The 14,851-nt window shown below is 43.2% G+C and overlaps 1 protein-coding gene across 5 annotated transcripts in view; it reads right to left on the reverse strand.

Annotated features, from left to right (window-relative positions):
• Positions 1-9,866: 9,866 nt before the first annotated feature.
• VWA5B1 (von Willebrand factor A domain containing 5B1) overlaps positions 9,867-14,851 on the reverse strand; it is a 112,318-nt gene continuing 107,333 nt past the window's right edge. For all 5 annotated transcript variants that reach the window (XM_031962722.1, XM_031962721.1, XM_031962717.1 and 2 more), the window contains one exon: positions 9,867-11,595. In XM_031962722.1, the coding sequence (XP_031818582.1) occupies positions 10,981-11,595 (615 nt within the window). In that variant the 3' untranslated portion in view covers positions 9,867-10,980. The remainder of the gene's footprint in view (positions 11,596-14,851) is intronic.

Raw genomic sequence — 14,851 nt, forward strand, 5'->3', positions numbered from 1 at the left:
GACCTCCTTGGCTTCCTCTAGGTCCCAAATAAAATTTCACCTCTCCAGGAAGCCTTCCCCAACTCATCTTAACTCCAGGGCCTTCCCTCATGAATACTACCTAGGTATCCTTTATATAGATATTGCTTTGTATATAAACTTTATAGGTAGACCTACTAGATTGTAAATTCCATGAGGGCAGGACTGTTTTGCCTCTGTTTTAAGCATCTCCAATGCTTAGCATACTACCTGACATAATAGTAATGAATAATAGTAGCAATAAATGTAGTTAAAGTGTAATAAATCTTTACTGGATTGAATTGAACTGAAGCTTTTCAGTGATGCTAATAGTAATCACAAAGCAGTCTTTTTGAACATTGTCAAGATGGGCTTTGCACAATTGCCAAATTAATGGTCCTCTTATATAACCGCAATCTTGACCCTTTCCTCCTTTTACATGAACCTTTAGGGTCAGAATTGTAAGTAAAGAGAACACTTAATCTAATCTTTCCATTTTGCAGATGAGAAAACAGGTCCAGTCAAGAAAAAGTGACAGGCTCTCTGCAATGAGGTGATTCAGACCAGTTCCAATGGTTTTGTGATAAAGCCATCTGTACTCAGAGACAGGACCATGGGAACTGAGTGTGGATCACAACATAGCATTTTCACTCTTTTGTTGTTTGCTTGCTTTCTATTTTCTTTCTCATTTTTTTCTGTTTGATTTGATTTTTCTTGTGCAGCAAGATAATTTATAAATATGTATACATATATTGGATTTCATATATATGTCTATCATGTTTAACATATATTGGACTATTTGTCATCTAAGGGAGGGGGTGGGGGAAGAGGGGAAAAATTGGAACACAAGGTTTTCCAAGAGTTAATGTTGAAGAATTATCCATGCATATGTTTTGAAAAATAAAAAGCTTTAATCATAAAAAAGAAAAAGTGACTTACCAAAGATCATCTGGATACTAAATAGAAAAGTGAGGATTTGAAATAACAATGTTGAACTTCAGAGCCAGTATTTTCTCTTTTGACTGTACCCTAAATAGCCTCAAGAGCCTTGGCTACAAAACCCTTGTGCCCAAATTTACCTCTTCCCTCATTCACCTGGACAGTCAAAGAGGTATCCTGAGCATCCTCCTTTCAAATCTCTATATGGTGCATATAGGGGTGTCAGATGATACTCCCCTTGCCTCTCCCCACATCCCAGGGCTGTGCCCCTTCTTCCTCCCACACTTGGAAAAATAAACCACAAAGAGATCCATTCACGGTTCACTTTTATTGAGGAATTAGCAGCGTAGACAGAGGCTGGGATGATGGAAAATGACAGCAATTGCTTGGGACTCACAGAAAGATATGGCATGAGCTGGTAAGGTTGGTGGCCCCCCTCTTCTCCCTCAGCAAAGAGAGCTGGTTCAAGGCCCTATATATCAGACAAAGGATGTCTGGGCCATAGTGAAAGTTGGTCAAGGATGGACCCATGGATTCAGCCCAAGGACTCTTGGTTCAACCTAATGGTTTGTTTAATTAGCTTTTCTTATTAGGAATTCTTACATCAAAAGGTGGTTTCCAACCCAATCCAAGACTCCTGCTTTCATTCATAAGACCATATGATTCAAAGCTAAAAGGGACCTTAGGCATTAAAGATGAAGAAAATGAAACTCAGAGAAGGATTTGCCCAAGATTTTGGGTGGAAAGAGCATTGGGCTGATTGTCAAAGGACCTGGGTTCAAATCTTGGCTATAACTTTATTATAATTAGCCCATAGTAGGTGCTTACAAAATTCCTGTTAACTGATGTGTGATCTTGGCCATACTTTGTCCCTTTTCTGGTCCTTAGCTTCTTCCTCTATTGGCTTTGAATTCTTCGGTTCCCTCCTAGCTTTAAATATTGGATTTGAATTATACACAGAGAGGAGTGGCAGTGCACAAAGCTAAACTTAGGTCCTGTAACTCCTGTCTAACATTCTTTTCCTTCCTTCCTTCCTTCCTTCCTTCCTTCCTTCCTTCCTTCCTTCCTTCCTTCCTTCCTTCCTTCCTTCCTCCCTCCCTCCCTCCCTCCCTCCCTTCCTTCCTTCCTTCCTTCCTTCCTTCCTTCCTTCCTTCCTTCCTTTCTTCCTTCCTTTCTTCCTTTTTCAATAGGGGTTAAATGACTTGCCAAAGGGTTACACAATGTTTGTGGTTGAATATGAATTCAGGTTCTCTTGACTCCATGCCAATACTCTGTGTACTATGGTATTACCTATCTGCACCTAGCATTCTTTCTGTAATTTACCTCCTTGCTTTCTATAGAAATGATAGAGCTTGGATTTGAACCCAAGACCTGTGCCTCTAGAACTGCTTCTGCTACAACTCACTCCAGATTTTGCATTCCTTTTGTGTTTCTTAATGGCTTTCTATAGAGTGGTCTGTTATGATGAAATAGTTTATCTGAAGGGTATAGTCCTAACCAGGGTTCCAAATCTGTTGAATTGGGGATGTTTTAGACCACAGACTTTTAGTCCAGTCAATTCCTTTTATAGAAGAGGAAACAGGTTGTGAATCCATATCCTCTGACTCCAAATTGTTCCATTTATAGATGAGAAAACTGAGGTCCAAAGATCATAGAACTAGTTGATGCAATAACTGAGACTGACTAATGCAGAGGTCGATTCTTCACCTGGTGATCTTATCCCTGGTCTATAATGGCAATGTTCTTTTGTATCCTTACTTTCCTTATAATCATCCCATGAGAGAGGTTAAGTGATTGCATCAAGACAGAACCAAACTTCAATTAGTGATTCGGTCTGCCATCTTGAATGAGATGACTGATAAAAATGTCCAAATGGGCAAAAGCCCTTTGATGTTTTATGGATCCTGGTGCCCCCTTGCCCCTGACTGAAGGCGGCAAAGAGTGATGGGATCACAATGAAGATGTTCTAAAGGGAATAGAATCACTAGTGCAAGAAAGATAGCAATCCAAGTTATGGGGATGGGGAGACAAAGGGACAAACAAATGGGGGCAGGGGTAGTAGAAAGAATGGTGGGTTTAGAGCTGGGAGAGCATGTTTAAAGTTCTGATTTGCATTTACTGGTCATTGGACCTTGGGCAAAGGTTATAACCTGTCTGGGACTCAGTTTCTTCATCTGTAAAATGGAAATGATGACATTGTGGGGCTTCTACCATTGGGTTATAATGAGGAAAGCATGTCTTGCCTTTCCAAACCCTAGAAGGATGGGACTTACTAAGTGCAATCTGTCATCTTGCCGGGCTAAGTGAACCAACTGCTTTGGTTGCTCTAGGAAGGGCAGAGACCACCAGTTAAACAAACAAACCATTAGACTGTGAACAGAAGCCTCAGCTCAGGGGGGCAGATGAATTGGTTGTTGTTGACTGGCACCAGCAGGTTTTCCAGGAAAAGGAAGCTTCACAGATGCTGAAGCAGGAGGAAAAGTGATCAGGGAGGAAGGGCTGGAGCAGGGCTACACACATCCATAGGCACTTGAGGCACTGGAGGAGATGAGACCAGGTCACTCAGACCAAAGCCACTGGCAGGATGGTGGGATGACATTGTGGGTGCCACAAGCAAGAATATCTCATGGGGGTCTCTGACACCCGGGGGGGGTGCAATTACAGCCTGGACAGGACAGGGTCCACCACGTTAGGGAAGAAGGGGGGTGAGAAGTACTGGTGGAGGTGCTGTGAGAACTACTGGGAGCCCAGTTACAGGGGTGGTTGGTCCTGCTGGGAGCTGTCCAGCATCAGCCAAACATCAGGGGAGGCGAACCATTGTTTTCCTCCACTGTAGAAGCCAAATTCACCTCATATTATTACTGAAGATCTGCTGATTTTGCCCCCGAAGTCCTGGTGACATGGAACCCTCTAGACAATCCTCCAAGACTGAGGAGAAGGCTCCATCAATCAGTGAAGAGCGTGAACCTCAATGCCAAAGTAGATCTAATTACAGTGTCATTGTAGAAATCAGTTGTCTCATCCCGGAGTGTAGGTAGGATGCTTCCAGTTCCAGAAGACAGCTTTAGTATCCCCAGGAACCAGGTTCCAGGAATTCCTGCAGGATCCCTTCAGGGCTGGAATGGAGACACAGCAGGCTTCTTTCTTGGAAAATTCGAGCTGTGATCAGCCTAAAGGCAGAGCAAGGCCCTGGGGAGCATCAGCCAAGGAACACAAACAAAAATGCAAGGAAGCAGGCCCATGGCTCAGAAGGGTCTCGTCTTCTTGACAAGTGCCCATTTGGCCAGTGTGTCCGTATGGGATGCTCTGCCTTTGTCAGGAATCCTAGACATATTCACTTAGCTGCAGGAACTATGTCCAGTCTGTTGTTTCAGACTTAAGACCGCAGTTGATGCCACATGGAGAAAGCTGATGTCTTTCATCTGGATGTCCCCACACTTTGGGCATTTGGAGGATAGAGATATAGGGGCGGGCTGGTAAAGCATTATGTTTATTTACAAGGCTAGTGTAAATTTTTATGATCTTCCAGGGAAGTGAGTTATTGGTCTGGGAGGCTCTTACAGAAATACAGAAATACGAATAGAAATAATGTGGCCTAGTTGCTCTCAGATTACGTCTGACAATGGCTAGGACCTAAGCTTCTTGGGAGAAAGCAGATATCCCCCTGCAATGCTTCTTGTCTCTTTGGTGGTAGATTTGCCACTTAAAAATGTCTCTTTTCAAGGATCACTATACTCCTTGACCCCAGAGCAAGGGGAAATAAGAAATCAAGCAGGTTGTGTCTTAAGTCAAACAGGAAAACGGTCACTTTCTCCCTCATGGAAGACTAGCCAGATCCAAAGGGAGTCCAAGGACCAGGGAAACTTTTAGGAAAGCAGCTCTTTGTAGGTTCACAGGGGATGGGCAGAGTGACAAGGAAGTCATTGTACTCCTCCATCCTCAGGGTCATACATGATCACAAAGCTGGAAGGATCGATCTCAGAGCTCATAGGATCATCCCTGCAGACCTGCAGAGACCATCTAGTTTGAGCCCCATCTTTCCCATATGGGAAAAACAAGGCTCAGAGCAAGAGATTTGGTTAAGATCCTAATGGAGTAAGCAGCAGGGCTGGATTTGAACTCAAAGCTAAGTCTCTCTTTGTCACCCTTTTTCCAATGAGATAGCTAGAATGTTCATTTCAACCTTACGTCTCAGTACCACTGGCCATAAGAAAAGGCTGTAGTGGGGTATATGTGCATGTGTGTGTGAGACAAATATTTACATTTATACCTTCCCTCCATCCCCATGCAGAAGGAAGACACAAACTAGTGGGATTAGAACATTCACTCCATTCAACAACATTAACCTTGAGTCAACCAAATCAGAAGTTGGATTTCTCTTTCCATTCAGGAGCTCCCTCACTGAGTTTAACCCAAAGCTAGATTCCCAGCTGGGTGGTTCTGGTGCCTGCCACTAAGTTTGAGATGACATTCAAGGCTAACCAATACCCCCCGTGAGCGGTCATGGACTCTCTCTGAGGACGCCGGGGGGCTGCCTGAGAGAGGCCTGTGGGATGTACCGGAGCATGGAACACTACCAGGCACGGCAAGGCAGAGCAAAGGTGGGAATAGTCCAGTCCTGCTGCAGCTCTCAACTTTTCACTAGACTTTTTGGCTTAATACTCCGATTGTCCAGCACATAGTAGGTGCTTAATGCGAATTTGTCGGATTGGAGCTTAACTGTGGCTGCCTCCCCTCATGGGATTGTAGGAATTTAGAGGGAAAAAGGGCCACAACTCTAATTTAATGCCTTTCCTCCCAGTCTCCTCCTGCATTTCTTTCCCTACTCTTTCTAATCCTATGTGAACAAGATGTTCCCTGAAGGCTTGGGAGGGCCTAGACCTTGTATAATTGGAGTGAATTGGATTTAAGTGAGGGAAGGATATGCAAAGTCACCAGTCTCACTTTCTCCTTGGGAGTCATGTGGATCTTGTCGTCAGATACAGATCAGGAAAACTGGAAATGGCTCTGCAAAAGGGAAAACTTTGGCCTTTTAAAGCTTAAGATCTTTAATAGGGCTCAGTTTGACTGGAGCAATCACCCATTCAGTGATTAAGACTAGGCAAGAAAGAAAAGAACTGGTAAATTCATGATTTCCTTTCCAGGTTATGAGACAGCCCAGTAAAAATAGCTAGAGCAGTAAGTCATTCATGTATTGTGTATAAGGGGCTGTCAGGACCATCAGTGCCGCAGATGTCACCAGGAAAATCATTTGGTTGGGAGCTGTGACTCTTTCCCTCAGAGTGGAAGGGGGGCAGGATAAAGAGATGTTTGAGTGAGAAACATCATGGGAGAAAGAATAGTTGGGTTTGGAAACAGGACGATTAACTCATTAAATTCACTAGCTGTCTAATCATGGGCAAATGATCATCTGAGTTTATTTCTTCATGCAAAATGTAGAGTCCCTCTGTCCTCCCTCCTTGGAAGATTCCATCTAGAGGGTTTATTTGCTGTTGAAGGCCACTGACTAGCTAAAAAGCATCTCCCAAAGGAGGACTACTAGTGTAGCAAAGGCCCTAGAGTCCATGGCATATAAGGAGCAGTTTGAACTAGGGATGTTTAGCCTACAGAAGACTTTTGTGGGGAGAAGAGGTGGTGGGTGGGCAATCAAAGCCATCTTCAAGGGTCTGAAGGGCCTGTGGAGGACTGAGGCCTGTTCTTTGTGGCCCAAAGGGCAGAATTAGGAACAGAAGGTGGATATGGCAAAGAAAAAATTTCAAGAGAAATAGCCTAATAGAGCTATTCCAAAGTGGAATGATGGGGGACCTGGGAAAGGGAGGGTCTCCATAGGTCTTCAAGGTCAGGTATTGACAACCTTCTTTTCACATTCTCTGTGACCTTATTGGCTCCAAGGACTTATTTTCTATGTAGATGATTCAGATCTTTATATCCAGCTTTAGGCTCTCCCCCAAGCTTCAGGCCTACATTATCACTCCCCTATTGGACTTACTAACTTGGTATCCTATATACATCTCAAACTGAAAATGTTTAAAACAGAGCTTACCTTCTGCATTGACTCCTTTCCCAAAGTTTGACGTTTCTTTTGAAGTCACCATGGTGAGTTCAGTCTCTTGGATCTATAACCTCACCATCATCTTCATTCTCCATGTCCAATCAGTTGCCAGATCTCGCCATGTTTACTTCTATGACATCCTGTAATTCAGGCCCTTCTTTCTTCTCACCTGGATTATTCTCACCTGGTCTTCCTGCCCCAAGAATTTCCCCACTCCAGACCTGGCACTAATGCCAAAGTGATTTAAGTGCTCATTTTACTTCCCTAATCAAGTGACTCCCTATCTTTTCCAGGAAAAAAATAATCTTTTTCTCTTCAGTCTCTTCTTCCAGCTTTGTCTAACCAACCTGGTCACCTTGTTGCTCATGATACTCCATTTCTCTCAACTTTTTTTTTTTGCATCAAACACTTTTCATCCCTCTCCTTACCTTTCCCTCATTGATCTTTACTTTAAAAACTCACATTCACCTTCTACATGTAATCTGACCTCATCTTCTAGAGCACACTCTTTCCTCCCCAAGTTATTTTTACATTGTACTTTATTGTATTTACTTTTATATTTGTCATGTATATGCCCCTCATATGTACTTGTCTGAACCAATAGAATAAAAGCTCTCAGGAGATTTTGATCTTTGTAAATCTAATCCTTGGGCAGCTGGGTAGTGATGTAGTTAATGGTGCTGGGCCTGGAGTCAGGAAAACCTAAGTTCAAATCCAGTTTTAAACACATGAACCATATGACGTTTCACCCTGTTTACCTCAGTTTCTTCTATAAAATGAACTGGAGAAGGAAATGACAGATCTCTCCAATCTCTTTGCCGAGAAAACATCATGGGGTCATGAAGAGTTGGCCACGACTGAGAAATGAGTCAACAGCAATCTCCAGCATCTAGCACAAGGGCTTTATAAATGTTTGCCTGATGACATTCCATACCAGTCCAGGTTGTACTTCTTAAATTCTATGATTCCATGAATATCTCTGGTCTCAAAGGACATGGCATATGTAAAGTGCTATGCAAACGTTAGTGTTTTATGGTGATATTTCAAGGAGGAGAGAAAAAGCTAAGTTTAGGGCTTGAATGAACCTGGGAAATTTAGGCTGATTTTCTAACTTGGCAGGTAAAAATGAGGCCAGAACAAGAGAAATGTCTTAAAGTTAATGATAGATCCAAATCTCAGAGGCCATTGACACCAGTGCCCTTATTTCCAGATGGGGAAAACTATGACCTAATGAGATTATAGGACTTATTCTAGTAGAAGTTGAATTTAAACCCAGGTTTTCCTCCAGAGATGATGTTTCCCCTGATTTTGCTCTGCCTCCTTAGATCTTATGTTTCTCTCTTCCTTTCTCTCCCTCATTTCCTTCTTCCCTCTCTCTCCTCTGCCTTCTGTCTCTCCCTCTTTCCTCTCTTCCTCTCTTCCTCTTTTTCCCTCTCCCTTTTCTCCTGTCCTCTTTTTTTTCTCTCCCTCAATTTTACTCCTCACTTTCCCTCTCTTCCTCCCTCCCTACCTCTATTGTTCCCTCTCCTTCCCTTTCCCTCTCCCTCTCCCTCTTTTTCGGGCTCTCCATTTGACTCTCCCTCTCCCTCTCTCCCTCCTCTCTCTCTCCCTCCTCTCCATCTTGTCTCTTTTCCCCTTTTTCTTTCCTTCTCCTTCCCTCTTCTCTCTCTCCCTCTTTTTTTCTCCTCCCTTATCTTTCCTCCCCCTCATCCCTTTTTTTCCTCTCCCCACCCCAGGTGAATCTCTCCAATGTCCATAAAAGCGGCTATGCCTCTGGAGGATACAAAGGAATCCGAATCACAGAATCTCAAGAGCTAAAGAGGATCTTGGAGCCCATTAAGTCCTACCCATCCTAAATTCCCTTTCAGCAACTCTGACAACCATCTACCCTCTGCTCAAAGACCTTCAGAGTCCAGTCCACTTGGTGCAGCAGAATAAGACTGACGTTTTTGTTTTCATTTTTGTTTTTACTTAATAGCCCTTCATATATGAAGGCTGCCATCATGTCCCTGATAAGTCTTTTCTCCATAAAAAAAAATCCAGGTTCCTCCAATTGGTTCTTGTGTGGCAATTTAATGGAATTTAGATCTGGAAGGGCCTTCATCCAACAATCCCATTTTAAAAGCCAATAAGCTGTGGCCTAGTGATAGAAAGTGACCTGTCAAGGTCACTCCATAAATAAATAAATGGCAGAAAAGAAAGTCTTTTTTAACCTGTTGGAAGATTTGTCTTACTCCTAGATGCTACCTTCAGAATCCAGAGTCTTTGGTTGTTAGTCAAATGCTCTGTGAGGTTTGGATCCCAGAACAACTAGTTTCTTTGATCCACAAACAAATCTTTCAAAGAGAGAGAAAGCTCTTCTCTGCAGGTACTGCCTTTTCCTCTGAAAAGAGTTCATGCCCTTGAACATGAGCTGGGATAGCTGTCATATATAGTGAGAGCAGCTCCAGGAGGCCAATCCACCAAGGGGACTGCTTTATGTGAGCCAGGACTTGGAATTTAGAGCTGGAAGGGCCCTTAGAACCCAAGATGTCAAAGCTGGGAGAGATCTTAGAACACAATGTCAGAGCTGGGAGGGCCCTTAGAATCCAGGATGTCAGAGCTGGGAGGGCCCTTAGAACCCAGGAGATCAGAGCTGGGAGGGCCCTTAGAACCCAGGATGTCAGAGTTGGGAGGGAGCTTAGAACCCAGAATGTCAGAGTTGGGAGGGACCTTAGAATAGAGAAAAATATCAGAACTGGGAGGGCCCTTAGAACACAGAATATCAGAACTGGGAGGGCCCTTAGAACACAGAATATCAGAACTGGGAGGGCCCTTAGAAGACAGAATATCAGAACTGGGAGGGCCCTTCGAACAGAGAATGTCAGAGCTGAAGGGGCCTTAGAACACAAAATGTCAGAACATGGAATGCCAGAGTTAGAAGGAAACTTAGAATATGGAATGTTAAGAATTGAAAGACCTTAGACCAGGAAATATTAAGAGATAAGCAGAACTCAACTCATTTCTCTGGCAAGGAAGCTTAAGAGGACAGAATGGGGAAACACAGAACAGGGGGACCTTAGAGATCACTTGGTCTGATGCTCATTATTGGTGAGGAAGCTGTAAACCAGAGAAGGTGACTGATTTATCAGATGAGGGAGCTGATCTAGCTCAGGGAAGCTTAGGGAGGCTCAGCTCTGGGGGTGAGGAGCACAGCTGGTCAGAAGAAGCCACTTTTGCACTAAGATCTCTCTTTAGAGGCCAATGGCTGGGAGCCACTGAGGTACCAGGTGCTGATGGGAATCTGGGAGCAGCAGGTTAGCACCTCTGGGAGGGGCTGACATTTTCTCTTAGCATCATTAATGGCCCAGGTGTCTTCCTTACCTGTACACCTCTGCAAAGACTCTAATGAAGGCTGAGCTATCCCATAATTCCCTTGGTGTCTGGCAGACCCTGCCATCCTCCACTGCTCATATAGGGAATGATCCCAAAGCAGAGCAACATGGTTCCAGGTCCTGCCCTCCAGAGATGCTGGGGCGGATCCCTAAGGTCCTGGGGTTGGAGGCTGGAGGTTAAGTGATAGAGTTAGGATATGGGGATGGGAGCTGGGAAATGAGGATCCTTTTATCCTCGGGGATGGGAGAAGGGAGCCACGGGTCCCCTCTTTCAGGACAGCAGCAGTGGGAATTGGAGGGGTAAGAGTCGCTAACTAGAATATCTGACCCTCAAGGTTCCAGATCTCAGAGACCTTAAAGCTTTAAGGGACCAGACCTCAGAGAGTCCCATCTCTTCTGTTTTATAGAGGAGACTGAGACCCTGAGAGAGAAGGGGACTTGGCTAAGGTCACACAGTCAGTTAGTGGCTGAGCCAGGACTAGGGCCTAGGCCTCCTGACCCCCAGTTCAGACCTCTTAATGATTTTTTCCAAATATATTGGCCGTAGCCTGGGTTTTTCCCCAGACCTCACTGCTCCTTTGCTCTCCCCAACCCAAATTCCCCACCCGGCAAAAAACCCTACACACTATTGGGGTTGTAGCAAAGCAGGTTGAACTCAAGGTTCTCGTCCCAGTGCCGAAGGAGGACAAAGAGCTGTTGAGCCGCAGTCTTGATGGAGGCCAGGGAGCGGCCCTCAGGGACCTTCTGCTCTCCTAGCCAGGAGCTGGCTTTGGCTGCCACCAGTTCCCACTCCACAAAGTAGGAAGCAGAGCTGTTTTCCAGCCACCCCAAGGCCACGGCGGTGGCCCACACCTTGCCAGCTTGTTCAGGCCCGTGAGACTCCAGCGCCTGCTTGCTGTCGGCCCTGTGGAAGCCGTCGTCATGGGGAGAGTCTTCCGGGGGGGAGGGCAGGGTCTCGGGGCAGGGGACGCGACAGAGGGTCTCTGAGCTCTTGGGGGAGAGCTGGCCATGAGCCGAGGAATGGAAAGCCCTGTTGGACTTTTTAAGGCCTGGACTCCTGGGCTCCACCGACAGAAAGTCTTGGTTGCGGGAGGAATTGTGGGAGCAGGACGTCAACATCACACGGTGGCAGGTGAATGGCGAGGTCCACTTGAGCTTCTCCATGGGGATGCCCGTGGCCCTGCAGAAGGCCTGGTTGAGTAGGAAGGCCCCAGAGGCCAGCTGCAGAAAGACCTGGGGGCCGGAGAGAAAGAGCAGAGCTCAGAAGCCATCCCTTCACAAAGCCCCCAACAGGGCATCCAACCACGGAAAGGAAGCTGGAGTCAGACAGACTGGTCTTGGACACTTAGTGTCTGGGCGGCCTTGGACAATTCTCTTTGAATCTCACTCGCTCCCTTAATTAAACTAAATCCAACAGTTATTAAGTGCTTATAAAGGGCACACAGAGACACCCCCCCCAAAACAAACAAACAAACAAAAAACAAACCCTAAATAAACAATTCCTACCCTCAAGAAGTCTACATGTTTGTAGGCAAAAATGAGTCACAGTGTCCTGGGGAGAGGGGGAGAGAAGAGATTCCGGTATGACTGGGTCCTATCAAAGATCTTGCCTTGCCCAATCCTAGCCTTGAATTTCTTCTACCATCTCATGCTCCTGCTTGTTAGCCACTGAACAAAGATGGAGGAAATCACAAATTTGCTGAATCCATCACAAATTTATGTTCCATAATTGCAACTGGGCCCTTCACTGCACAAGGCATTTCTCATTAGCTTACCAACCCACTAAAACCGTAATGATTCTTTCAGACTTTTTATTCCTTCTTAAGCCTATCATGGCTCTCCTCTCAACTCTCAGCTGAGGATTTTGGTTTATTTGTAATATATTGTATAAATATTGTTATTATTATATATAATATATACAATATATATCGTATAAAAATAATTGAGGTCATTAGCAGAGAATTCCCTCTTTTTCTCTCCTCATCTCCCAGCATTCAGATACCTTCTGCTACTAGTTCTTCATCTATTATTATATTTTATTTATTTCTAATTTTAATTTTTTATTTTTTCAAATACATTCAAAGATAATTTTCAAATTTCATCTTTGCAAAACTTTGTGTTCCAAATTTTTCTCCCTCTTCCCACCCCAACCCTTCCCAAAACAACAAGCAATCTGATATAGGTTAAACATCTGCAATTCTTCTAAATATTTCCATATTCTTCTTCAGTCATTTCACATCAAGAGATGGCATTTTTGCTCACCAAGTCAAATCCTTCTATATGCACAGGAGTTCCTACTCCATCCTCTCCTCTCCAGAAGAGTGCCTATATCTCTATTCTGTCATTAATCTTCAGTCTCTCCCTGTATACTGCTTCCTTATTGCTAACAAACATACCCATAACTCCTCCATCTACAAAAAACCCTCCCTTGATCTGTCCATTCTGGATAATTATAATTTATTTTCTCTCCTCCCTTTTCTGGCTAAACTCATGGAGAAGACTACCTATAATGGGTACCTCTCCTGGATTGTCTCCCATCGGTAGTTATCTTCTAACCCCATCAAAAAGTGTCTGTCTTCAAAGTTACCAATGATCTCTTAATGACCAAATGAATGGCATTTTCTCATTCCTTTTTATTCTTGTTCTCTCTGTTGCCCTCAGTACTATTGAGCATTCTCTTCTCCTTGATAAGTTTTCCTTTCTAGGTTTTCATGATCCCTATCCCCCTCTGTCCTGGTTTTCTTTCTATTTGCATGACCATTCATTCATTTTCATTATTCTTTGCTCTGTCTTTATCCAGACCACATCCACTAACTGTGAGTGTCTCACAGGGTTCTGTCATAGCTCCCACCTCTTCCTTTTCTATACTCTTTCACTCAGTGATGAGGAAATAGAATTATGATTTTCATAATTATTGATATGTGCAATGAATATACTCATAATTCTCAGAGTTGTCTCTTCTGGTTTACAATGCAGCTTAAAATGATCAAGCAATGCTTGATAACACTCTCTCGTGTACAGTAAGTAAAATCAAGTCAACATTCCCTCACAGAACTAGTCCTCCCCTCATCAAGTAACAATTCTTCGCATTTGAAACAATAATCCCTTAAGAACTGTTCCCATTGGATTGGAGAATATTCATATTGTCCTGTACTCATGGGCTTATCATGACAAACTACTCAGGCCCTGAAACTGACTGGATTGTAATCCATCTTCCCCTGCCTTTCCCATTTATGATTTGTGTATAAAATCTCTTCCTTTCCCATAAGAGGAGAAATTCCAGTTTGCAAACTGTATTCCTCACTCTGAAAGTGATTAATCACACTGTTTCTTGAACTCTAAAACCTGTCTCTGCTTCTATGGCACCAGCAATACTCAGTTTGGAGATAGCAAAGATAGCAAAAATTCATTTAATGGTGATTTCATCAGGTCCTGTGGTTCCAGCTATCACCTCTATACTAATTCTCAGATCCATTTGTCCAGCCCTAAACTCTTTTTTTTGTTAGCTATTTATTTTCAAAATATATGCATAGATAGTTTTCAACATTTACCCTTGCAAAACCTTGTTAGTACAAATTTTTCTCCCATCTTTCTTCCACTCCCTTAGATAGCAAGTAATCCAATATATGTTAAATATGTGCAATTCTTCTCTATATATTTTCACAATTATCATGCTGGATAAGAAAAATCAGCTCAAAAAGGAAAAAAAATGAGAAAGCAAACAAAAAAGCAAGCAAACAACAAAAAATGTGATCCACATTCAGTTCCTGCAATCCCCTTTCTGGGATATAGATTGCTCTCCATCACAAGTCTATTGATATTGGCCTGAATTACTTCACTATTGAAAAGAGCCCCATCCATCAGGATTGATCATCATATAATCTTGTTATTGCTGTGTATAATGTTCTCTTGGTTCTACTCACTTTATTTAGCATCAGTTCCTGTAAGTCTCTCCAGGCCTCTCTAAAATCATCCTGCTGATTGTTTCTTGTAGAACAATAATATTCCATAACATTCATATACCAAAATTCATCAACATAATTTTGATATTAATTATCTTCTGATGTCCATGTGTAGAGTCCCTTTTGGGTTGTTGAAAAAGAATATTTGCTCTGACCACTGAATACGCAAAGAATAGTTGCTCTGACTACTGAATACCATGACAAAAATTTAGTCTCTACCCAAGTGTTAGGGATGCTAATGCTCAAAATGAATCTCTGCCCACGTGTAAGGGTGCTAAAGCTCAGAATGAACTGATATTGGTAAGAACAACAAAAAGGAGGGTTCTTTTTCTTTTTCTAAGTTATATTGAGTAAAAGGAATCAAAGAAAAGGAAAGATTGCTGCTTTGGTTGGATGACACTGAATACTTTGGACAAGAATACTATTTAATTCTTATTTCTTGGCCAAGATTATAAAGTGGATTATAAAGTACAAAACAAAAATCTCTTTCAGGTAACTGACAGTCAATGAAGATAAAAGGATAGATA

Source organism: Sarcophilus harrisii, chromosome 3 (genome assembly GCF_902635505.1).
Source record: "Sarcophilus harrisii chromosome 3, mSarHar1.11, whole genome shotgun sequence".
Taxonomy (NCBI): Eukaryota; Metazoa; Chordata; class Mammalia; order Dasyuromorphia; family Dasyuridae; genus Sarcophilus; species Sarcophilus harrisii.